Source organism: Gopherus evgoodei, chromosome 1, assembly GCF_007399415.2.
Source record: "Gopherus evgoodei ecotype Sinaloan lineage chromosome 1, rGopEvg1_v1.p, whole genome shotgun sequence".
NCBI lineage: Eukaryota > Metazoa > Chordata > Testudines > Testudinidae > Gopherus > Gopherus evgoodei.
In genome coordinates, this window is record NC_044322.1 from 34,611,419 (window position 1) to 34,637,879 (window position 26,461).

At 38.3% G+C, this 26,461-nt stretch overlaps 1 protein-coding gene across 4 annotated transcripts in view; it reads left to right on the forward strand.

Annotated features, from left to right (window-relative positions):
* Window positions 1-26,461, forward strand: part of ZC3H12C (zinc finger CCCH-type containing 12C) — a 59,752-nt gene that overhangs the window by 25,253 nt on the left and 8,038 nt on the right. For 2 of the 4 annotated variants that reach the window (XM_030561222.1, XM_030561230.1), the window contains 4 exons: window positions 6,367-7,130; window positions 18,537-18,676; window positions 23,713-23,947; window positions 25,836-25,942. In XM_030561222.1, the coding sequence (XP_030417082.1) occupies window positions 6,367-7,130; window positions 18,537-18,676; window positions 23,713-23,947; window positions 25,836-25,942 (1,246 nt within the window). Of the gene's footprint in view, window positions 1-449; window positions 585-3,297; window positions 3,484-6,366; window positions 7,131-18,536; window positions 18,677-23,712; window positions 23,948-25,835; window positions 25,943-26,461 lie in introns of all 4 variants that reach the window. The other 2 variants (XM_030561206.1, XM_030561215.1) reach the window with 2 other exon arrangements.

Sequence of the window (26,461 nt, forward strand, 5' to 3'; positions counted from 1 at the left end):
CGTTCTGGAAGGAACTTGTAGGGGCATCAGTAATGTATTGCTGGGGGGTGGAAATGGCCGTCAGAACTCTTCAGAGGAACTAGATTTTCTGCATCCTTTGGGTGACTTCGACTTAAATTTCAATGTTTTATCCTTTTGTAAATATGCTATAGTTGATACAGTTTTTTCCTTTGGAAAAAACTATTTTATCGAATTGCCCATTTTACTAAATTATGGTGAAATTTGAAAAGTTAGCTGAGATTAGGAGGAACATTACTTGGGGACAATATCTGAACTTAAAGGGATGGATTTAGGTCAGGATATAACATTAATTCTTTGGGGCTACACTCAGGTGGTAACATGATCTAATCAAAGCCTCTGTGATTTCAAAGTCATTCTTACGTTTATAAAATTAGCCAACACGTTATTGTGCAGTTTTTAATCTATTTTGTTTTATATTTTGGGTTCAGATATTAGGTTGAAGAACACATACAATATACACTCCATGAACCAGTGTTCCAAGAATCCTCTAAAGAAAAAACACTACAAAGACCTTCATATACCAATTGGGAGGGAAAGAGGACACATAAAAGGGTTAAAAAGAGGTTTGCATTTCTACCACATGCCCTATTGTGTGAACATATGCATAAGTCTATTGAAAGTTTTCAGAAGATGGGCAGGCCACCAGTTGCTGGTCTCCTGCAGTTCCAGTAGACATCTGTTGCCCCAGAGCATTAACCAATCTGTTCAATGGGACATCCTTCCTTTGTTAGATAGTGATGCAGACAACAGTACTCCCTTGAAATACAATGGTAATTAAACATACAGAAACTACTGCAGGAGGTATTTGTTACATATTCATTATTTTGTTTGCATTGTTGCAATATCTTTGCCTTTTGGGAAGCTAGGACATTTGTTTCTATATTGGTAGTCTGAAATTCTGTATGACAAACATTTTTATATATTATTTTTAACAAGCTGGGGTCTAAATATTTACTGCTTGCTGTTTGGAAGATCTAGGAATAATTTAAGTATCCTTGTGTAAAAAACCAAACTCTTTCACTGTTGTAGGATTTGTCTTTAAAAACGTGGAAGCTCTTTTAAGAACACATTCAATTGCTATTATAAAATTTTTGTTATGACACTCTGTTTCACTTATTGCTTTTTGCACCATGTAAAGTTTGCATTAAACTATTATGAATTTCAGCAGTAATTGGACAGCTTTCGTAATATTAAAAGTTTAGATCTGTTTCCACCTGACGTCTTGAACAGTAGAAATGTCTAGTTCAAAATAAATTAATGCTGGTAGTTAGTGGAAAATAGTTTTGCTACTGAATTTGAAGAACAGTAGAAGGAAAAAGGATGCAATTCTGTAACATAATGGCATTGTATTCCTCCACAGTGGTAAATGTAAACCCCTTACTTAACAAGTGTGTTTGATGATAAATGGGCACAGTATTTGATGATGATAGTAATCCTATAATAATGGAGCCTGTTTAAATATAAAGCTACATTTGGTTTTATAGCTTTGAAGGGGGAGGGTTATGATTTGCAGGCATTTTGGTGTAAAGAATATAAGTACGTATGCATTCGTAAATTAAGAACCCCTCCTTTTCTGTATAATGATTGGATTGTTGTTTATCACACAGAATAGCCAATAGAGATTATCTATTTTATATTTAAATTTTTTATAAATTCAAAAATTATTGCTTAGTAGTTGTATTGAAATCATAAGAACTAAGTACAATGATTTAGTTATTAGGTTTATTTCTTTGGCCACTCATTTGTGTAGGTACTTTTTTATTATATCTATATTTAAAATAAAAATAAAAAGTGTATCAACACATATATATCTCAAAATAGTTCATAGCAAGTATTTTCATCTCGATTACATGGTATCTATAAAGTTATACTGGGAACATGGTTTATAAGAAAAGAGTTTTATTGAAAATAAAGGACACAGAGAGCTTTTACATTTTTATGTTACTCGAACAAATTCATTCTCTTTATTTCTTGTGGGCTTCGTTATGCTGTCAACAGGTGCATTAACATTTGGCTGAAAGAAGCAAAAATAATTTAGGTTAGTTTGCTCAGGTAGAGTGACTGCCATTTCTCTCTTCACTCTCTAATAAACTCGGTATTAGGATTTGAATTATGTTATCTAATTTTCATCAATCTAATCAATGAATATTGTATAGGACATTGTGTTGGGAGCTCCCAAGCCTAACATTCTAAGGAGGTGCTGCAGCAGATTATTTGCTGCCTATCACAGATGTTGTAGAATTTGTCTGAACATACATAGAACTTGCATGCAGTCTGACAGCAGGAATAGTATACTGCTTATGCAACACTTAAAGGTAGTATTTCAGAATCCTTATGCTTTGTGGTTGTAGTGGATTTTTATATTAAAACATTAGTCAAAATAACAATAGTATGCTTAAGTCAATTAAATACTCTTTGTGTGGGCTTTGAAAGCTGCAACTGCTGTAGTATCTCTTTGCAGAAGAGAAGGTTACTCACTCAGTGCCGTAACTGAGGTTCTTTGAGATACGTGTCATTCTGAAAGAATATTATGTTTATAGTTACCATAAAACTTTAATGAGAAACAATAGTCACAATAAAACTTTAATGAGAAACAATTAGAATATGACATCAGGAAATAACAATACATTAATCTTAACTAATTTAAATGTATGTTAAGATAGGTTTATCCTGTTCCCCGATAGTGTCCAAAAAAAAAGTACTACTTTTAGTTCAGTGCTAAAATGGCATTTCACAGTACATGGATTTGGGCAGTGACCCATTATCTTGGTGTATTCTATTAGGGCAATATGTGAGCTGACCCAGCTTTTCAGTCCAGCTTAAAAATGTTGCCCATTAAATATACTTCCTCCAGTCAGAGCAGATTGTGGGGTTTATGGAACAATGATGTCGGAGCGTCCAGATTGGTTTGGCAGCTGCATTGTTCTCAGAGAGTAAACCAGACGTACTTAAGTCCCAGTCTTTTTTATAGGCTTTTGTTCATACCAAATTATTCTTTCACTGTGCTAGCATTCATGATGGCATGTTAAAGGAGTGCATCCTAGCAACTAAAGGCTGGTTGCTAGGCAGCCTAGCTTCTAATAGGTCTTTCTTGTTTAAGATACTTTTTGGTGGCAGTTCTATGAAGGCCACAGTGTGGGTTTTTAACTGTATCCTTTTATTGAGATACTGTTGTGATTTGTTACTGGCACTAGGCTATCCAGTGTATTACAGTAGTTAATAAATCACCAAGTGTAAAGGTTCACTTCCTAAATTCCCTTTGTATTTAATCTGCAGTACTGCTTGAACTCATAAAGATCCCTATAAAGAAAATGAACATTGACTGATATACTGCAAGAGACAGCATCACAATCACTCTGCCTTTTAACTAAATCAGGTCTATACAGAAGAATGTATTCTACTTTTAACTTCTATCAGTCTAAACTAGATTGAAAAATGCTCTTTGCTTTCAAACCAAAAATGGTAAGTTATCAAGTAGGACAATCTAGTTAATACAGCTATTTACTGAAAATCTGTACTGCTGTGGAGATGTCCTGACAGTGCTTTTAAAAACTTTTTTTATTAAATCATGGTTGGCATTTTCACTTCTCTCACATTTGTCTCGAGAAGTCTTCATGAGTTGTCATATGTTTATTCTGTATACTTTATTTTTTTTTCCCAGCAAATGAAATAAAACTCCGCAAATGACTCAGTACTCTTAAATACATGCAATTTATTTATTGGGTTGGGAGGTTATTTATTCAAACAGAAGAAATTTTGTATCTTGGGTAAATTTAAACTATGGATAATTGTTAATAGAATGGAGACAATGGAGTTGTGTTTAATATAATGAAATCACATTGAGAAAAATCAGTCTGTTTTGTGGCCACGATATATATGACATTCAAGCACTGCCTTTTGTGTATGTATCTTGCTTAATTTTTGTCCTGAATGAACTAGAAGAGCTGTTGTTTTTCTGTTTCATCCTTATCTAATTCATGTTACTGTTTTAATGTTAGTCCTGCAATATGAGCAATTTAGCCCACTTTTAACAATGAGAGAGAAGCAGACATTTTACTTTTTCATAACAGAAACAGTTCTGCTTTATGCCAGAATTCTCTTTCAAGAGAACAAAAAGTAAAGGAAGTAATAAGTTCCTTTTAAATAGATTATGGAGATAACTTTTATGAGGCAATAGATATTTGAAAAATTGTTAATCTACAACAATGTGAACTCCTCCTCCATTAAACTTGGGTGGGTGGGGCTTTTATGAGGCACAGAAAACCACAATCCACTTTATTCCATATCTCCTATGTACTTTCCATCTCTGCATTTAGGCTCTGATCCAGAAAAGTACTTATGCACATGCCTAAGCTTAAGCATGTAACTAGCCACTATATTGAAATAAATATTTAAGTGCTTTGCTGGATTGCTCTCATTTACTTCAGTAGACTTTGAATCGGCCCATAGTTCTAAGTCTTGCTTTGTTTTAGTCAGAAGTACTACTTTGAGAATATTCAAAGTGTTTCTTGATTTTCCTGGACTTTATAAAGGAATTTAGGAATGTGTAGTGATGTTTACCTGACTGAATGAATACCCTGTTTCAGGATTCAGTGGACTATGTTTATTCTATCATTAACCCATTTTCTGTAAGGTGGCTTCTTAAGCATATTTCCCTAATTAGTGAAATATAAAGGGGAACAAAGGGGACCCAAGGAACTATAATTAGTCAGTCTAATTTTGATATCTGTAAAGTTACACATTATTAAACAATCAATTTATAAGTACTTAGAGGATATTAAGTTTATAAGTAATAGCCAATATGGATTTGTCAAGAACAAATCATGCCAAACCAACCTAATGTCCTTGTTTGACAGGGTTACTGGCCAAGTGCATAGAAAGCAAGCTATAAACAACATATATATCTTTATTTTTAGTAAACCTTTTAACACAGTTCCACATGACAGTCTTATAAGCAAACTAGGGAAAGTGGTCTAGATGGAATTATGATAGGGTGAATACAATACTGGTTGTTAAACTGTATTTAAAGAGTAATTATCAATTATTTGCTGTCAAACCGGGGCAGGGGCAGAGTGGGGAGGAATACATCTAGTGGGATTCCACAGTGGTCTATCCTGGGTCTGATACAATTCGGTATTTTCATTAATGACTTGGTGGTGGAGTGGAGAGTATAATTATAAAATTTGCAGATGACACCAAGATGGGAGTGTTGCTAACATGTTGGAGAACAGGGTTAGAATTCAAAATGACCTTGACAAATTGGAGAATTTGTCTGAAATCAGCATGTTGAAATTCAGTAAAGACAAATTGCAAATTACTACACTTAGGAAGGAAAAATCAAATGCACAACTATAAAATGGGGTATAACTCAATACTGTAATACTTCAGAAGAAGATCAGGGGGTTATAGTGGATCACAAATTGAATATGAGCCAATAGTGTGAAGCAGTTGCGAAAAAAGGAAATGTCATTCTGGTGTGTATTAACAGGAGTGCTGTACGTAAGACACCGGTGGTATTATCCCACTCTACTCGGCATGGTGAGGTCTCAGCCGGAGTTCTGTGTCCAGTTCTGGGCACCACAATTGAAGAAAGATGTGGATACATTGCAGTGAGTCTAGAGGAGAGCAACAAAAATTATAAAAGGCTTTAAAAACAACATAGGAGGAGAGGTTAAAAAAACTGCGTATGTTTAGTCTTGAGAAAAGAAGACTGAGGGCGGACCTGATAAGTCATCAAAAATGTTAAGAAGTGTTATAAAGAGGAGGGTGGTCAGTTGTTCCCCATGTCCACTGAAGGTAGGACAAGTAGGAACGGGCTTAAGCTTCAGCAAAGGAGATTTGTTTTATATTAAGGAAAACTTTCTAACTATAAGGGAAGTTAAATTCTGGACTAGGCTTCCAAGGGAGATGATGGAATCCCTGCCATTGGAGGCTTTTAAGAACGGGTTAGACAAACACATGTCAAGGATAGTGTAGATGTACTTGGTCCTGCCCTGGTGAAGGAAGCTAGACTAGATGACCTGAGGTCCCTTCCGACCCTACGTTTTTTGAATGTATTCATCAGTTTAGATGTAAATACTTTTTGAAAACTGTTGAATAATAATACTCTGTTCATCAATCAAACAGGATTGGAAAGTTCTCTCTGTTTGAAGAAGTGTATGAAACTTGCTGCACGTAAACACTAGTTTGTTTACAAATGTAACCAAACTTTAAGTGAAGGGGGGATTTTCTCGAATGTGAATGTATTTTTAAGTTGGCAAAGAAGGAGAGTCCCAAAGGAAACAACAAGAAACCTCAAAACAAAATAAGAGCTAACTAGTTACAACACTTTTATTTCTTCTGTAGGAATACGGGACACTTTATATTCAGGAATACAGGAAAAACAGCAAAGTGGAATCGAATACATGCAGCAGCTTCATGGGCTTGAAGGATCATCTGGGGCATGACCTAGGCCATCTTTATGTGGAGCGCACTGACACACAAATAAATGCAGTTGGATCTTGGTCAATGGTGGAGAAACCAACAATGGATAAAGTTAACTCTAGGAAGGAAGATGCAGATAAGGAGGCATCGGAGGAGACTGGAAGCTCCAGTTGTGATTCAGAAGAGAGCACAAATTCTGATAACGAGTCAGAGAGACTGAGTAACATTATAGCAGAATCACATCTACTACCTAAGACTCACCGACAACTGTGCAGGTCTCCCTGCTTACAGCCTCATGTACTAAAACGGAATGAAATCTTACAGGACCTTAAGATAGAGGAGGCACAGATAGGATCTAAGGAAGTAAAAAAGTCCCCTGATGTGGTGAAGGAATATCAAACCAAACTGGAGTTTGCACTTAAGTTAGGTTACCCTGAAGAACAGATTCAACTTGTGCTAAATAAACTTGGCACTGATGCTTTAATCAACGATATTTTGGGAGAACTTGTCAAACTTGGAAATAAAACTGAGACTGACCAGCCTGTAAATAATGTTAACACTAACATAATGCATGAAGCATCTTCCATAGAGTCTCAGAGGTCTGGGTCTCCACTTCAGGAGGATGTGACTGAAGATGGAGATAACCTGAGGCCAATAGTTATTGATGGCAGCAATGTGGCAATGAGGTATGTGGCAATGAGGCATTGATTTATTGATACATTACATTATATTACATTACCTATTATATGGAAATTGCATTCTCTTGCCCAGTTAGAGCACTGATGTGCTGTATGATTACACATCTATAACAGTACATTGGTTCTCATTTGTATAATCATAGTATGCTTATTTTTCATCAAGGCTGTATGCAAACCACTGTATTCAAAGGGCCATTAGCCAGTTAGAGTGCATTATCAATAATTGCAACTATACATTAATTATGCAGATCTCTCTACTTTGGCTATTATTAAATTCTCTCCACTTTGATCAATATTAATTATAGATCTGGAAAAGAGAACAATGAGGGGGCACGTTTGATAAATGACATGAAATTACTATGATCTCTTGAAATCAGAGAAACCTATGAGGAACTTAAGAGGGACCTAACAAAGCTAAGTTTATGGGCAGCAACATAATACAAGAACAAGGAAACATCCAGTGAAAGACAGTAAATTCAAACCTGATCAAAGAAAATTCTTTCTTTACACAATGCCACTAGGTATCACTGAAGCCAACTGTTTAGCAGGCACCATTTCTATGAATAGTTGCACCATCCAAAGTTATCTATGATAAGGTAAAATAGCTGGGGTATAACCCCTCATGCTTCAAGTCATAAATCAAACTATAATGGATTGTCTTAGTAAAAAAATTATCATATTGGATAGGTTTATTCCACAATGAGGCATCTTTCCTCTGAAATAGCTGGTACTGGCCACTGTCCGAGATAGGATACTGGACTAGATGTTACAGCAATTCCTGAGACTGCAGTCTTCAGAATTTCAGTGACATGCCCACTGAAGAACATGTCTGCACACCTCACACACCCATCTTCACCTCTAACTGTAGATAAGGAAATACTCTTGGGACTTGTCTATATTACCTGCTGGATTGATGGGCAGCAATTGATCCAGCAGGCAGTGGCGGCTCCAGGCACCAGCATGTCAAGCACGTGTTGGGGCAGCAAGCCACTGGGGGCGCTCTGCCAGTCGCTGCAAGGGCGGCAGATAGGTTGCCTTCGGCGGCTTGCCTGCGGAGGGTCCACTGGTCCCGTGGTGGCGGACCTCCCGCAGGCGTGCCTGCCTGCCATGCTTGGGGCAGCAAAATGCCTAGAGCCGCCCCTGCCAGCGGAGGTCGATTTATCACGTCTAGTCTAGATGCGATAAATCGACCACCAAGCACTCTCTCGTCGAGTCTGGCACTGCACCAGGGCGAGAGGTGCAGGCAGAGTCGATGGGAGAGTGTCAGCAGTCGACTTACTGCAGTGAAGATACCACAGTAAGTAGATCTAAGTACGTCAACTTCAGCTACATTATTCATGTAGCTGAAGTTGCTTGATTTAGATCAACTCCCCCTCACTCCCAAAGTGTAGACCGGGCCATAGTTGTGCGTAGGAGGGAGCTAGCCTTCCTTATTGGTCAAGGAGGAGTGGAGAAGGGAAGTATTGAAGATACTGGGATGAGAAATGTCAGAAATCAAGATGGCCATACTTTATGTGGGCGTATGGATAAGGAATTGTTTGGTAGCTAATTGGAGCACAGGGATTTATACTAGCCAATCCTACCATAGTATTTAGAAGGAAAAGCCATTTCGACATAGTAATAATTTGTGGATACTTCTTATTATCTTGGTATAAGAAACTTCATGGCTTGGGGCATCTGAGTTTATTTAGTTCATGATCGTAATTACGTGGTAAACAGAGTATTGTCAAATATAATTTAAGTATAGGTAACTCTAGCAGCTGGATAATTTCAGTTGATTTAAGTAAAAGCAATTAACTCGTAAATGCAGGTTGCTACCTTCTTTCCAAACTCTGAATGCTAGTATTTCCTATCCGCTCACCTTTTAATTTCTTTGGCCAAGTTGCACATCTGTTTAGTTTTCTCCTAATTCTTTCCATGTGATATGCTGTCTTGTTTTTTAGCTGTCTCTTACTATAAAAGAGCCTGATTGTAAATACTGAATATGTTCAAGTTAACATAACAAGTAGACAGTATCCTAATACTCTAACTAAAAGTGATCCAGAAACTTCTGAAATACATCCACATTTTGATTAAAACTTAATTTTACATGGTTACAGAACTGTTTTTATAAAATGTTTAGAAGTGTCCTTTTTAGCAAAAACTGAGATGCAGGTTTGGAAGACTGCCATTATAGTTTTGCTCATTGTTGATTTATTCCTTCTTAGTTTTTTAACTGTTAAAGCCAAATCCTCCATGCTCTGTGACAGCTTTGTGCTAATCTGTTGATGCAAAGATGCCATAAAGATGATTGAACCAATGATAAGGATTACCTCTGTGTACAGGAATTTTCAGATGGGGCTTGACTAGGGGAAAAAGGGGTCATTGGTTAAGGGATCCCAGTGCCTTGAGTATCCCTAGCAGCAATTTCTGGAACCCAAATGGCCCCTAGGTGCCAGGAGCAGCATCTCTAATCTGGACCTGATTACTGACCCAGCACTAAAGCAGTTTGAGGGGAGCAATGCTGGCAAACTTGTTATAAGCCTCACTTCCCTACACGTTACACCAGATACCCCTTGGAAGCAACTGAGAACTTGGCCATCCATTTTTAATGGACACTCAACTCTATATAAATTCAGACATGCAGACTTTCCTATGTTCAGTTGTTGCCTTAACCACGTCTGTGAAATGAGTCAAATTTGAATGTGTGCTGTGCTACATAGAACCCAATTTGATTAAAACAATATTTTTTCTGCACCAAGATGCTGCACAAAAAAGTCAGAAGTTTGCAGTATCTTTTGTGGGTTTTCATGGCATATAAAAGAGGCTAATGATAATTATAGGGCTAGATTCTGGTTTTTACAACCAGAAGTATGTTGAACAAGGTGCAGACAGGCTGGGCTGTTTTATAGTATAGAATTTTGGATGACTTTGCCACAATTTCTCTATCTAGATCAGTGGCCCATAAACTGTGGGGCATCACCCCTTGGGGGGACAGGGAGGGAGTGCCACCCAGCCCCGTTCTGTCTATTACCTGGCCCCTCTCCCAGCCCCTGGCTCCAGCCATAGCTCTGCTCCAGCCCTTGCTCCGATCCCAGGCCAGCTCTGCCCTCATTCCCTCTCTGCCCCCATCCCCAGTTCTGCTACCAGCTTTGCCTTCAGCCCAAGATCCTCTGCTGAGCTACTTGTGCAGTAATGGAGTAGGGGTGTGGACAGAGTCCATTACTGGTAAGGGGGGCACAATCAGAGACTTTTGAGCACCACTGATCTAGATGTTTCAGTGATGTGATGTGCATGAATGAGTGGTGAGTACCTGCCTATGCTTAATCGGCTGATCAACTATCATTGCAGTGCATGCTTTCCCCACTCCTCATTACACCTAGTTGATTGACGTTAAGGAGCCATGATACTTCTTGCCTATTTTTGAATAGCTAGCGGGAGACAATGTCTGTATTCCTGAAAAATATTGTGCATAATTCCTGACTGGGAATGAAAGATCTGGGGAGGCATCCTCTTTCCCATCTTGCATAACCTACCGTGTACACATACGCTTCTCCAGGAATGGTCTGATCTGTAGTTTTATTTCTCTGTACTCTTGTGTCCACAGGCAAGAAGAGATAATCACTTGATATGATAGCATTTAGCTACTACAATGATGGAATAGAATAGAACCTAAATGGAAAGTGCTAATTTATCTGAGAGAGATAATAGGTGTATTAGGGAAAATACATTGTGGGTAGGTTCTGGACTAACAAATCACTAGAGACGTGGAGAGATCTTGATGGCTTAAATAATGTTGATGCCTTCAATCCATCAAACTGATATTTTGACATGGCTTCTCCAGTAGTTTGTCCTCTAAACTGAAAACAGTGGTTGAGTTGGTCCTCTTTTATATTACAGGTCCTCTTGTATTATCTTCAGATATTGGCTGAAGTAGTGAATTGGTTTGTTAAAACTTTTTCTTTGGTACCTGGCAGAGAGGCTGCTGCCTGCAGTTGGTGGTTTGTAGTTTAGTACTACCTAATAAATGCTTATAAAAGATTTACTGGGCCACCTCGGATGTTTTTTTTTCTTTAATTCTCATAGCTTTCATATTGCCACTGATTTTAGTTACTTGGTGTAAGGGAGAAGTTAACCATAAGCAGTTACACCTAACATATGGGAAACTGTCATTGGAGTGTTCTTGCAGGTTCAATTTTTCTTTTTGTGTAAATTGTAAAACTTGTAAAAAGCAAGTCCGGCAGCAACCAAGAATGGATATTTTAAATTCCTTTGAGATTGTTGCTGCCCTCTCTGTCTGCTGTACATCTATATAAACTAACTGGAAGTGCCAAAATCCTCAAATGGAAAAGATATAATAAATAAAAGGCTTCTATGGCACTTGTGGTTCAGTCCTGCTGTATCTAAGCAATGATACACATGGCCTTTCAAAGTGCTATATAAAACTGATATTGCATACTGTGAGGTGTTATTTACATGTAGATGATTATATTACTATTTTGTATTACACACATCAGTACACTTTGCCAACAGAATAAAACAAACATTTCTCCATTACTGAATATTGCTACCAAAACCTGTGTCAATATTCTCTTACAATATGAATTACAAATTGGTTGATTGTCACTCTCCCCATTGTGCCTACATCTTTGAATCAATCCCTGTTTTATATCCTTTAAAAAATTCCACTTGGAGTATCTCTGTAAGAAACGAGTATTCCATACTTCTCACAATATCAAAAAGTCTAAATAATCCTAAATTGCCATTGTTTTTTTTAAATAAATGCTTTGACAGATAATTGAGGCTAATATTTGACCTATCCCTTGAAAAACAAAATGTGTTAATCTGATAATAGTTGTTTATATTCTAAATATTTATTTCTAAAAAATATACTACTGCAATATTGCCAGCTGCACAAGTTAAAAAATTGAGTCTGGCTCCAACTCACAAGATTTATTTTTTAATTAAACAATTGGATGTATTTTCTAACTCTCTGCTGAATCCCAATATGCATGTGAAAATGAGTGTTGCCAATTTATAATCAGAAATATGATTGACACCCCATATCAATTTTGTGACTCAGCATACACATTAACTCTGAACCCTCAGCCCCACATCAATTCCACATACGCAACCACACAACAATTCTGCACCTTCCAGTCCCATATCTGCCCCTTGCCCAATGTGCATCTTTGCTCTTCTTGCTGTTCCAGAGGTTCTTCATTCTTTCCTCCCAAACCTCATAGGGACGCAGCTCTTGGAGGTCCTTTTCTCCACCTTAACAGGACTGTGTTGCAGGATTAGAGGGGAGGAGAGAACGGCTGGCCCATTTTTCATAGAAGTTGGAAGAGGGAGCAGAAATTGGGCTTTTTCTGCTCTCTCTCTCTCTCTCTCTCTCTCTCTCTTCCCTTTCCTTCATTCAAACACTTCTCTCAGCTCCTAAAGAGGCAGGGGGGAGAGCTTTGCCTGTCTTCTGCAGCATAACACCAAGAAATAATGAAGAGTTGTTGTTTGCATAGGACCTGTACACTGCATGTAGTGCTTTTGCAGTGCCAAAAGAAGCAGCACAATTCAAGACAAGTACTTAGCCACAGGTAGTTACTTTTAAAAAATAAGTTAATTTGTCTGCATATTGCTAGTTCTACACTTTAATCCCATTTTATAGTCTGAAAATGCTTAAGTGGATATTATTGTTTCTTTAATAATAGAATTTCAGATTTTACAAAAATGTTTTTCTTTTAAGCAGTTCCACAATTAAAATGCTCATCTGTGCTCAAAAAGATAATTTCAGAGCTTGACTGAAATCTTCCTCTGAGAATAACACAAACTCAGACACAGAATAACCAAATAGCCCGTGGTATATTTGCCACCAACATCACTTCTGGGACTTCAGTGAGCTATTAGATACTGTGTTTTCTTCCTTCAGTTCCCAGCTTTGACTTTTTAAAATATTCTCAATCACATTACCTCCTCCTGTCGTCTTAAGCAAAACAAGTTAGAGCAACAAAATGAACCACATTTGACAGATGCTAGACTCTCAAGTAACCATGGTTGAACAGAACAAAAAGTAATGTACAATAGCATAACATTTTCTTTAAGCTTCCATATAACTGTGGTGACCTGCTATTAACCAAAAAGTTTTGGCTTCACTCATTTGAGCTAGATATAATTTCCATCTAACAATCCAAGTGCATATTTCTATCAAATGTCAGCAAAGTTCCTCAAGCTCAGTGGCTTGGCTGTCCTTGCTTGCTGAGTATGTGCTAAGGTAGTCATGATATTTATCTTTCAATGACAGTTATCCATCGGCCAAATGTGGCAGTTCCTGTGTACCCAGCTGTCTTTCACTATCTTGAGGCCACTTCCAGGAATATACAGTATTATTTTCCCAGCAAGAACTGTTCACATGGATAGGATCTCACTAATAGCAAGTTACGGGTGCAACTTCTCTTAAAATCCTTTTAGAACTCTCCAAGTTGTAGATGGATGGTTCTTGCTTCAAGAGATGCCCCAGTGTGCTCTGTGCTAGTTACTGAACCCTCACAGGAGTACAGAGTGAGCTCATGTAAGTGGTCTTTTAAAAAATGTCAGTTTGCAACTTTTTTTTTAAGAGATTCCAAAGGATATTTAAAAATAAAATACAAACTGACATATATTTTAAAATTATATATGCCTGTTATCACATGCTCCAGTGAGGCTTTATGACAGACATATGGGTACACCTAGCATAACACATTCTAGGACATCTCTGAAACATTTCTGGTCCTAAAAAGAATAATATTCTAAAAGTCTCCTTTACGTATGGTACTACTGTGGGTCCCCTGGCTATTTGGGATATTTAGCATGTAACCATACATTCGTTTTAAAAAAAAAAAATCTAAGTATTTGTAGGACAGTAGCCTAACATGCTGTTCCCAGAGATATAGAAAAATGCTTATACACACAGAATGAAGCAAACATGGGAGAGCCAAATCCAGGAATGTTCACGGGAAAATTTTTCCTTTGCCAAATGGGAAAAGGGCAAAATTAGTAAGTTGTTTTTTGTTTCGTTTTGTTTTTTTTGTTCCGCCTCCATGTTTTTAAGAACTGTAGGGGGTAGGGGTGTGTTTTTGTTTTTTTTATGGAGAGGTTCTTAATGCACCAAAACATACACAGCAAACTTCTTTGTTTTAGGTAAAAATGGATTTTTATACTTAGTAAAAATATAAATGTGCATCAAAAATTAAAATGTAACAGCAAGTGACCTGAAAGAAAAAAAATATTTAAAGAGAAACAATTGAATTTAAACTTCCTGTGAACTTACCAAAAACATTTATTTATATGTTACCATATCTTTCTTACAGAAATACCTATTTTCAGATGTCAAACATACAATCTAGTGTGCTAACTGGTTTCAGCTTTACAAACGATAGTGAGATGTGTGTGTAGTTAAGATATTGAAATGGTAGAGCAGTTCTTTTCCACAATGATTATGAAAAATACTATCTGGAAACTAGTATCAGAGGGGGAGCCGTGTTAGTCTAGCTCTGTAAAAAGTGACAAAATGTCCTGTGGCACCTTATAGACTAACAAACGTATTGGAGCATAAGCCGTTAGTCTATAAGGTGCCACAGGACTCTTCGTCACTTTTTATCTGGAAACTGTTTCTTCCCCTATACAAACTCCACTAAAATATATGAATATGTGGCAAATTCAACTCTGTGCATTGTTTGAAAAATGTATGTTCTTTTATCAATTAGACTGTTAAACTTGTTCTCACAAGTTAGCATTGTGGATAAAAAAATTAGCAGGATTAAAAAAATCTGATAAGGGAAAAGCAAGTTTACTACCCAGAGTAGTTATAGTAAATAAAGTTTTTGAAGGGATAGAAACCCTCCTGCTTCAACTGGTAGTAGCTACTGTCAGAAATGGGGTACTAGACTAGAAGGGCACTGGTCTTATCTAGCACAGCAATTTCTGTATTGTATATACGATATATATTTACACAGTGTGCAAGGAAAAAAATTAGTGAGTCAATATGGAGAAGGAAAGAGTTTCCAGATAATATTTTGTTCTCTTTACAGTTTGTGGTTTGATTTAAAAAAAAAAAATAAAAATCCATCTCTGAATAAAATGTTTGTGTGCAACAAATTTCAGTTAGCTAAGAATCTTTTTACAATAGAAGTGTTTGCAGGCCATCAACTAGAAGGCCCAGTGCAATTACAAAATGTGTGTGTGTGTGTATGTGTATATATAATATAATGTTCTATAACTTACAAAATATGGGACCTTCATGGCTATCTGAATATTGCAGCATGGCACCATTGAAGTCATGCATGCAGTGTATATAGTCATCTTTTTAGAAGTATACCACAACTATTTTTGACAATTTGAAGGTTTAGTGTTGTAGTTAAAATATGTAGCCACTATTTTTAAATTTTAGCCTGAGGGCTAAGAAAGTAATGTGAAAATGTTTTCATCGTGTACTCTCACAAGCTCTTTAACTGTGCTAGCTCATAGGCAACACTTCAGAGAGTTTTTGCTCAGAAAAATATCACTATCTTATTGCTTTTCTATTTTTTAAAATTAAAACACCACCTATCACTTGAATGAGTATATGCAATTGTAAAAAGACACCGGAGGGATAAATGAATAAAAGAATCATTCATACCCACAGTGTAAAGGACAGATAGACACTTTTCCTCAAATCCACTAAGTACACTAGATCAAGCTGGTTCAGCAAACAACACCAAAGCAGAACACCGCAGATGGCTCCGACATGTTGTCATAAATACTTCTTCCAGTCTGTACCTTTGTTTACATTTTTAAAGTCTGCTGCTCATCTTTGAATAGATTTCTAGACTTGAAAAATCATCTTCCCTAACAAAGAAATACAAACACTACTTACTTTCCAAATATTGACAAGCAGGCAGCAGAAAAATAAAATTTTCCATCTCCTGTCCTCTCACTTACATGAAATACAGCTGAAGGAAGCGCATAGCTAAAAGCCGTGGCAAAGCTGCACATGACAGCAGTGTTCAAGAGCACTACACATTTTAGTCACACTGATATTTTCCTCATAAATATCGTAGTCAATCATCTTATGAATTCCTGTTGGATAAGCATTACTTATGTAATAATAGTGTTGGCCAAACTTCTGAGGGAGAGCTATGAAAGCTGAAACCTCGAGTGAGTTATGATCTCCTGTGTAGTCAACAGAGCATCTAAAATTGGTGTACTGTGGCCACCATTCCAAAACTTTACATATGAATTCATAATATCAAACTCTTCTGACCCACAACAGAAATTCTATGGCATGTGTTATTCAGGAAGTCAAAGGTAGTCCTAATAGATGGTCTTCTGGCCTTAAAATGTATAGGAGAAATCCTGGCCTCATTGAAATCAATAGCAAAATCCCATTGTCTTCAATGAGGCCAGTATTTCATCCTGTAAATCTGAGAAATGAAGCCATTTCTGATGTGAAACATAAAAGCTCTTTAACACAGCATGACAATATTAAACAACTGTTTACTGTAGAAAGTGAAAAATACCTTTACCCTGTTGGAAAAAAGGGTCAGTTTGGGGTTGTTACCAGGAATTTGGACTGGTTGCTGGAACATACACAGAACTCTTTTTGAAAAGTGCTGTAAGATCTTTAATGACTACACATCATGATGATGCCTAGCTCTTATATCATGCTTTACAAAAGATGTCAGTATCATTACCCCCATTTTACAGATGTGGAAACCGAGGCACAGAAATGGGGGAGGTGACTTGCCTAAAGTCACCCAGCAAACCTGGATACTATTCTTGGGTCCTGAAGTCCTGACTCCCAGTCCAGTGTTCTGTGTTCTAGGCCATGAAACCTCATTTGTCTCCCATCCAAGTATGGACTAGGCCCACCCATCCTGAACATGTGAAATCTGATTGCATCTCAGTGGAAGGTGGGATGACTGGACATACTGTTGGCTTTTTGCTTTGTGTGTGTCTTTAAATCATGGTACTTTCACCTTTATGCATATTAATCTGCTTACTATTTCTGGGGAGTTGTAAAGAACTTTAATAAGCCACATTATTCTCTTTTGGCCAATTAGAATCAAGAATAAGTGTAAGCTACGGTATTCCTTTTTTAAAAAGCTGTTATACTGGCATATTGTGCATGTCACAATGGCAGTATGGTCATTGTTTCATAGACTGCAGTACCAAAGTTATAAGGGATGTGAAATTGCATAATCAGACTTAAGTCCAGAGTTCCAGATGAGTACTAATGAAGCTCTAAAAGTAGGGAAGAGATATTTATAGGATCCTCCCCTCTGAATTTGTAATGGGGATACATGAGAATCAACAAGAGCATTATTATTAGACTCAAATACACAAAAATGACTCTGTCATACACTGGTTTAGTTTGTGATCCTGTCTGTAGGGGCTGGCCCTGGCAATAGTAAATCAAATAAGGCTTTTTTTTCTTTTGGTGTTGAAGATCCCAGATCAGGTCTTTGTTGATAACAGTTGTATTTGTCTGATTGTGGACGTAATTCTTTACACTGAAACCCCACACACACTAGCATGGATTACACCCTGTCCCTGTGTTGCCCATATGTAGGTTTGTGTTACCAAAGTGTTGGACGTACTCCTGGCAGTTTCATCACATGATGTAATCTTTAAGTAAAGATTAATCTTTAATTCCTGGAGACTCCAGGGCAATCCTAGAGGGTTGGCAACCCAAATGTAGGGACATGGTTTGATGGGGCTCAATACTTCATCTTGGGAATCTTGAGACACTAGGTCCTCAGTTCACTCTATAACAACTAGTGAGAGAGCCTGTGTAACTAGGGAGACCAAAAGCCACGTCATCGCTCTAAACAGACTTATTCAACCTGTACTCCCTTTTTCCCCTGTTCCTGCCAATAGTTTGCCACCTTCTCCCTCCCTGCTTTATTCCCAAACTTCCCCAAAATGACCCTGTATGGGTAAACAGTACAATATTTTAGGGGGCTAAAAATGTACTTTAAAACAGTACAAATGAAAAAAAGAAACTTGTGTAAAACAGAAATAAAATCTTTTTAAAACTGTGTACTGTCTTTTTTCATATACATTTGAAATAACTCTATCTCTCCCTTTAAATACATGCGTGCATTATAAATACCATATATTAACAATACTGTGTAACAAACACTCATTTGGTTTGACAGCAGCTCTTTACTTCTATCTTCCTCTATCTCCTCATTTTGATTTTCTCCCTTTGATGGGGGAAGGGGCAGTGTTGGGGAGGGAATTCAGATTAACTCCGAATTTGCCAATAGAAATCCTGGATTAAGTTAATAACATTACTAAGAATTATCAGCTGTGTTTGCTATGTTCTGCTTGATTCATGATCACATGGAAAGTAATGGTTGTAAAACAGGAAATTAAGTGTTTCTGTGATGTCTGTTTCAGCCATGGGAACAAAGAAGTATTTTCTTGTAGAGGAATAAAATTGGCAGTAGACTGGTTTTTGGAAAGACACCACAAAGATGTTACAGTGTTTGTGCCAGCATGGAGAAAAGAACAGTCAAGACCTGACGCTCTTATCACAGGTAAGCTCTGTTCTGACATCACTGTCTTAAGTTATGTTTTGTATAAAGTAAGAGATTCCTAATGACTAATCATGAGCATTAACTGAACAAACCATTTGAAATTATTTTTTTTATACAATAAAACATCTTTGGTCTAAGACCTTTTCAGGTAGGGAGGAAAAAGGCAAGGGAATGTATGGCCAGTACACAGCAAGATCCTGTTATTTTGTGTGCTTGCCAGATGAGCTTTCCCTGCAAGTTTCTAGTTAAATCTTTAAGGTTATGGGTTTTTTTAATCCATCTGCTGTATATCATTAAAACAAAATTTTTTTGAAAGAATTGTAGTGAGTATGTAGATGATTGTAGCTGCTCAGAAACAAATTCATTTTAATGATCGGGAAGAATGCCTTTTTTGTTGTAAGGTAGTTCCAGTAATACATACTGATGGGCAACAGTAGTACCAATGAGCTGCATTTGAGAGGAGAAAGGCATACCCCCTTGCGCTGTTATTTTTTCATGTAGTACATTACTAAATTTAGTCTTAGAAAGTCTTGAGTGAAAACTCCAAAAGTCTTGAGTCAGCCAGTGCACTGAAATCCACTCAATATTGTCTTCTATAGAAGATGGACTTCTAGGTGGCTGCTTTGAGTGGAGTGCAAATTGAAGAGATCTGTTTACAGGGACAAGAGACTCTTACAGAAACTACTTGCTTTTGTGGCCAGAAAGTCCCCTCCCTTTTGGGTAACAAATGGAACCCCTCTTGGAAGTGTCATTTAGAGAAAGCTGAAAGACTCCATTGAGAAACTGGTGTTCTGCTTTGCCTTTTTGGTGCTCCAAAACATAGAAAAAGAAAACAATTTGATCTGAATGTGCTTGTTCTTCCCAGGTAAAAATGAAGAACTCACACCAGGGCAGGATCCTTTCTCCTTATCACATTTTGGATTACGGCAGAAGAGAGGGAGGGAAGCTTCTTGATTCAATGTGAAGGCTAGTTAAGCTGAATAGAGTTCTCAAGACCACTCGTTCAAGGCAAAAGATAATGAAACAAACTCTGCAATAAAGGCTGCCATTTGTCCTTGCCTTCTGGTTGAAGAAATGGCTCCTAAAAATGCCACCTAAAATAAAAGAAGGCTCAAATGAATAGTCAGCGTAGTTTCTAAAGAAAAGTAGCAGTATTTTGAGCACCAGACTTCACTGCCAAAATGGAGTAATCTTTGCAGAATTTGAGTTTTTATTTGCTCAACTACTTTTAGAACATTCCTTATTAAGGATGAGCTACCACCTGGAAACATTTGTTATATCCCATCATAGCATTAAATGGAGGATCTGTCTCTCTGAAGTACTAAGACTGATTTTATGATAGGCTGCACTGAAGATAAGAAAATAAGATATTTGTAACTCAGAGGAAATATTCCTATCAGCATGTCATAAAGGGCAGGTTCAGTTGTGCTGGTCAGTAGTTATTTGTGTAGGAGATTTGGGAAGGACATCAGTCAGACAGCTTTTGATCTTCAGACTTCATTCATCCCAAGCTGTGGCTATAGATTATGATGGTGGGGTGAGCCCTGCAACAGAGGATTTTGAGAAAGAGGCCAAGCCTAGAGTCAGTAGGTTCTTTCTGGAGCTTTAAGAATCCATTTTACCTTGTTCAATTGTGTCTCTGTCAGCACCTTGGCAATGGGAGGAAAAGTAAAAAGTGGAGAAAGCGCAGAAGTCTATATTGCTAGCATATCCTTGCATCTTCTGTAGAACAGAGGCACTTCACAGTTATCTTTTGCAACAAGTCTATGGGGAGTTTCCTTATTCAGAGTCATAGATTCCAAGGGCAGAAGGAACCATTGTGAACATCTAGCCTGACCTCTTGTATAACACAGGTTGTAGAACTTCCCCCAGATAAATCCTAGAGCATATATTTTAGAAAAACATCTAATCTTGATTGAAAAATTGTCAGTGATAGAAAATCCACTACTATCCTTTGTAAATTTTTCCAATGGTTAGTTATTATAGCCACTAAAAATGTATATCTTATTTCCAGTCTGAATTTCTCTAGCTTCAACTTCCATCCAGTGGATCATGTTATACCTTACTCTGCTAGACTGAAGAGCCTGTTACTAAATATTTGTTTGTCGTGTAGGTACTTGTAGACAGTAATCAAGTCACCCCTTAATCATCTACTCTCTGTTAGACTCCAAAGAGCTCATTATATTTAGTTTATCGCTATAAGCCAAGGGTGGGCAAACTACAGCCCATGGGCCATGTCCAATCTGTCAGATGTTTTAATCTGGCCCTCAAACTCCTGCTGGGAAGCGGGCTCTGGGGCTTGCCCTGCTCTGGCGCTCCAGCTGTGGAGCAGGATTGGGAACTTGCCCTGCTCTGCACATGCCGTGGTTCCACATGGCTCCTGGAAGCAGCAGCGTGACCCCCCCTCCAGCTTCCATGCATAGGGGCAGTCAGGGGGCTTCGCACACTGCCCCTGCCCCAAGTGCTGTCCCTGCAGCTCCCATTGACCTGGAAGTGCGGATGGGGCAGCATGCACAGCCACCTGGCCAGCTCCATGTAGGAGCTGGAGGGGGAAAATGCTGCTGCCTCTGCAAACTGCGGGGGTGGCGCCTCTGGACAGGGCAGCGCGCTGGACACGCCTGTGCTTCGGAGCTGGAGGGGGGACATGCCACTGCTTCTGGGAGCTGCTTGAGATAAATGCCACCCAGAACCTGCTCCCTTGACCTCCTGCTGTGCCCCTGCCCTGATCCCCCCCCTCCCACCCTCTGAACCCCTCGGTCCCAGCCCGGAGCACTCTCCTGTACCCCAAGCCTCTCATCCCCACCCCAGAGCCCAGACCCCCAGCTGGAGCCATTACCCCCTTCCTGCACCTCAACCCCCAATTTTGTGAGCATTCATGGCCCCTCATACAATTTCCATACCCAGATGTGGCCCTCAGGCCAAAAAGTTTGCCCATCCCTGCTATAAGCCATATTTTCTAGTCCTTGAATAATTTTTGTGGCTCTTCTCTGAACCCTCTCCAATTTATCAACATCTTTCTTGAGTTGTGGGCATCAGAACTGGACACAGTATTCTAGCAGCTGTGGCACCAGTGCCAAATATAGAGGTAAAATAACTTCTCTACTCCTACTCAAGATTCCTATTTACGCATCTCAGGATCGCATTAGCTCTTTTGGCCACAGCATCACACTGGAAGCTCATGTTCAGCTGGAACACTCAAGCCTTTTTCAGGGTCACTGCTTCCTATGATAGTGTCCCATTAAGCAAGTGTAACCTACATTCTTTGTTCCTAGATGTATAAATTTACCTTTAGCCATATTAAAACCTGTGTTGTTTGCTTATGCACAGTTTATCTAGCCATCCAGATCAGTCTGTATCACTGACCTGTCCTCTTCATTATTTACCACTCCCCAATTTTTGTGTCATCTGCAAACTTTAGTAGTGATGATTTTGTTTTCTTTCAGGTAATTGATAAAAATGTTAAATAGCATAGGGCCAAGAACTGATCCCCACTGGAAACACAACCACTTAATCACAGTTATCCTTTGACAATTACATTTTGAGATCTGTATCCTGATAAATCTTGTGAAATAATTTCTGCATTCAAACTCAGCTGGAACTTGTGGCCTTCCTGAGTTTTGAAGAGGTCTTAGATGGAATAGGTGTAAAAATGGTGGTGATTGAAGAACAGGACATAATCTTTGAAGCACAGCTTTTTTTGCCTTATCAGTGGTCCTCTAAATATGATAGAACTTGAATCCTGCCATGATGAAGAACAGCTACTATTCCATTCAAAATTTTAATGTCATTCGGCAATAGGAAGATTGAAAAGGAGGACTGGGTTCTGAAAACACTAGTCTTTGAATCTTATGTATTTCTAATGAGTAGAACAATTGATACACCAAATACAAATCTTACAGATCTGTTAATGCCAGCATTTCTTCCTATGACATCTTTGTTCCAGGCAGAAGAGATTCTGTCATGAGTTTTCTGTACTCCAAAAAGCAGTTTAGCTATCTGAGGTCAAAAATTGCTTGTAAGCCTATCGAGCTCGTCAACACAAGGAACAGAGAAAATGCCTTTGTGATCCAAGGTGTTTCTCCAAGGTGTTAAATACCCTTATTTAACAGGATCAAGGAGCTTCTGTGGTTTTGATTTGGCCTGTTTTTGTGGATTGAAAGGAAATGAGACATTTTGACCTTTAGAGAAGGGAGACAAATTCTATATCATTATTCATTTGACAATACGGATGGAAACTTGAATTTGTTCTGAAACTTGGTGACGCAGCTGTGAAGCCAGCTTTTTTGTGGGCCCTGTCAGAAGGTAGTTTAGAGTCTGCATGTTTCTGAGAAATGGAGGCAATGTAATGTCCACAATACCAGACTTCATAACAGGCTGGAAAATGGGTTCCTGTGCGCAGTAGTACCAGTGACTCCTTGTGGGGGAGTCATCTTTCTGCTGATTTTTTTTTCCTTCATATCTGTCTGTCAATCACTTGTGGAGAGAGAAGGCTCCATTAATATGGACTACTGGGACAATTTCAGAAGCTTAACCTCAGCGAGTACCAAGTGAGGATGAAGAGATTTATCTTTACTTAAGAATGCGGTCACTGGACAACCTAGATTACAGTCAGGATACAATAGGACATGGCCACGCAGTTCCGGGCAGAGTAGGGAGCTCCTTTGCCTCGTGTGAGCTCTCTTCCTGACATCAGAGCAGTTTGAGATTTTTACTTTTCTAACAACCAAACTTAGGAAATAGTGTATCTGTTAACTGCTGCAGAACTAGCAAAGGGAGCACAAAACGCAGTCTTCTCTGATGATCTGATAAAAATGGTGTAGAATTAATTTATTTTTTTAAACATATTGGTTGATTTAATGTAAATTTAAAATGTACATCAGATGTTTTCTACTGAATTATAACTATTTTAAGGTGAGGCATATTTTGGCCCTAAACACTTTTTGACCTTTTGCCTCAACCCTAAGGTCTGTAAAGATGAACTAATTCCTGATTTCACTTCAGACGTTAAATCTTTGACCATTTCTTAATACTTCTAGATCAAGAAATCCTGCGCAAGTTAGAAAAAGAGAAAATTCTGGTGTTTACACCATCCCGTCGTGTGCAGGGGAGAAGGGTGGTATGCTATGATGACAGATTCATAGTGAAGCTGGCCTTTGAGTCAGATGGTATCATTGTGTCTAATGATAACTACAGGGATCTAGCTAATGAAAAGCCAGAATGGAAGAAGTTCATAGATGAGCGATTGTTGATGTATTCATTTGTCAATGACAAGTAAGTAGCCTTGATTTTTGTACCGCTTGTTAGAAAACTAATGGAAAAAGGGCACTTTGAGGGCTTCCGTTAACATGTTAGGTTCCATAAAAATTATTAGCTACACATGAGAAAATAAAAGGATGTTGTAGTTCCAGGCTTTGCTCCTAATCTTCTAAACCTTCAACCTAAACCTCTGCTTTTTGCCAATGCTCTCCATAATGGTAATAACCACTATCAAAATGTATTATTTACCTTTCCCACCTTCCTGGAAAGCACCCAAAGATTGAAAAAGGATTAGACTACTTACTGGGTCCATGTAATTCCCATGATGCTCAGATACTTTGTATATTGAGTGTATTCTATAGTATAAAATACCTAGGTGATAGTTTTGCTTTGGCTGTTCTGTGAACAACAAAGAATCTTTAGTCATTTCTAAGACCGGCAAGCCTGACTTCAGTACTGGGGCAAACTAGTTGAAACCATAAGAAAGAACAGAATTGTTGGACACATAGATGAACATAATTTGTCGGGAAAGAGTCAACGTAATTTCTGTAAAGGGAAATCATGCCTCCCTAATCTACTAGAATTCTTTCAGGGAGTCAGTAAGCATGTGGATATAGTGTACTTAGATTTTCAGGAAGCCTTTGACAAGGTCCCTCACCAAAAGCTCTTGAGCAAAGTAAGCTGTCATGGGATAAGAGGGAAGGTCCTCTCAAAGACTGGTAACTGGTTAAAAGATAGGAAACAAAGGGTAGAAATAAATGGGTTTCCGAATGGAGAGGGGTAAACAGTGGTGTCCCCCGGGGTCTTTACTGGGACCAGTCCAATTCAACATATTCATACATGATCTGGAAAAAGGGGTAAACAGTGACATGGCAAAATTTGCAGATTATATAAAATTTCTTAGGGTTCAAAAAAGACCTAGATAAGTTCATGGCAGATAGGTCCGTCAATTGCTATTAGCTAGGATGGGCAGGGATGGTGTCCCTAGCCTCCATTTACCAGAAGCTGGGAATGGGCAACAGGGAAGTATCACTTGAGAGTTACCTGTTCTGTTCATTCCCTCTGGGGCACCTGCCACTATTGGAAGACAGGGTAGTGGGCTAGATGGACCTTTGGTGTGACCCAATATGACCTTTCTTGTGTTTAAGACAAACATTTTAACCTTTTAACTTTTAAATTAGGGCATTTCAACACATGAAGGTTAATCTTGAACAAGGTCGGGTGTGAATTTAAAATAGATTAACTGTTCCTGATTAACTCCATTAGTGGAGACTTTTTTTTCCAGAATAAAGGTGCCACTTTGAGTTAGTCAGGACTATCTCTTTTGGAATAACTCCCCTTAACCACCTAAATAGAAGTGGCATAAACTTAAAATATGCTTATCACCTACAGCTCCTGTTGACCCCAGTGGAAGAGTAGGGGTTGCTCAGCACCTCGAACAATCAGGCCACTTCTGTTACAGGCTTAAATATTGATGTAGGCACTCAGTTTTAAAAATTTTGGCCGGTGCTGCTGGTTATAGGGCACTGCTGTGATATGTTGCATAGTCCTGCAGACTGTGAAATAGCTTGCAGGACAGACAGGGAGTATATTTTTGGAATTTTTTTTGGGGGGAGGGTTTCTGGCAAGCAGATGCTGTAGTGCAGAAGCAGTCTTTCGAAACTACATGTTGGAACTAAATCATTTGTTGAATAGTCCTGATTTGACAACTTCCTCTTAGTTGCAAAATGTGGGTTTTCTTTGTTAAACCCTTTCCTGGAAAATGTTTACTACTTTAGAATAAAGCTGACATAACGTATGACAGATAAATTGTAACGGGTAGTCCACAGATATAATTTGATTGCAACAGGAACATGAAAATGAAATGTGTTCAGTTCTTTTATGCGTTTGTTGTATGTTATAGGTTCATGCCTCCTGATGATCCTCTTGGCCGTCATGGCCCAAGCCTTGACAATTTTCTAAGGAAGAAACCTATTGTACCAGAACATAAGAAGCAACCATGTCCATATGGTAACTTGATTTAAATACAAAATTTATTGTATAGTTAGAGATACAAGCCAAACTGCTTCCTTTCTTTATAGCTGTGCCAATAAAAATAAGATGTTTTTACAGAGCTATCTTATATTGACAAGTACTGAAATCCTGACTCTGTTGAAGTCAGTGGGAGTTTTCCCATGGATTTCAGTGGAGCCAAGATTTCTGCTGACATGTCTTATTCATTTATCAGTTGGAAAAGAATGTGTTAGTATTTGTATCAACCACTTAAGCTAAATAAATGACTTCATTAGCCATCAGTAAGTACCAGGATGTTAGTTACTGGGGCCAGCCGCTACAAGGAGATATGTTCACATTGACTAAGCCAGTATGTTACGTGCTCCTCCTGCAAGGCAAGCTAGACTTGGTCATCTAAAGTGCAGAAGAGATTTTAGTCTGATTTAGGGTACCATTGTGTCTAATGTATGTGGCCACAGTGCATTATAAAGTGATACCCCAGATGGAACTTGAACTTCCCTGGCCTGCAGACACTCA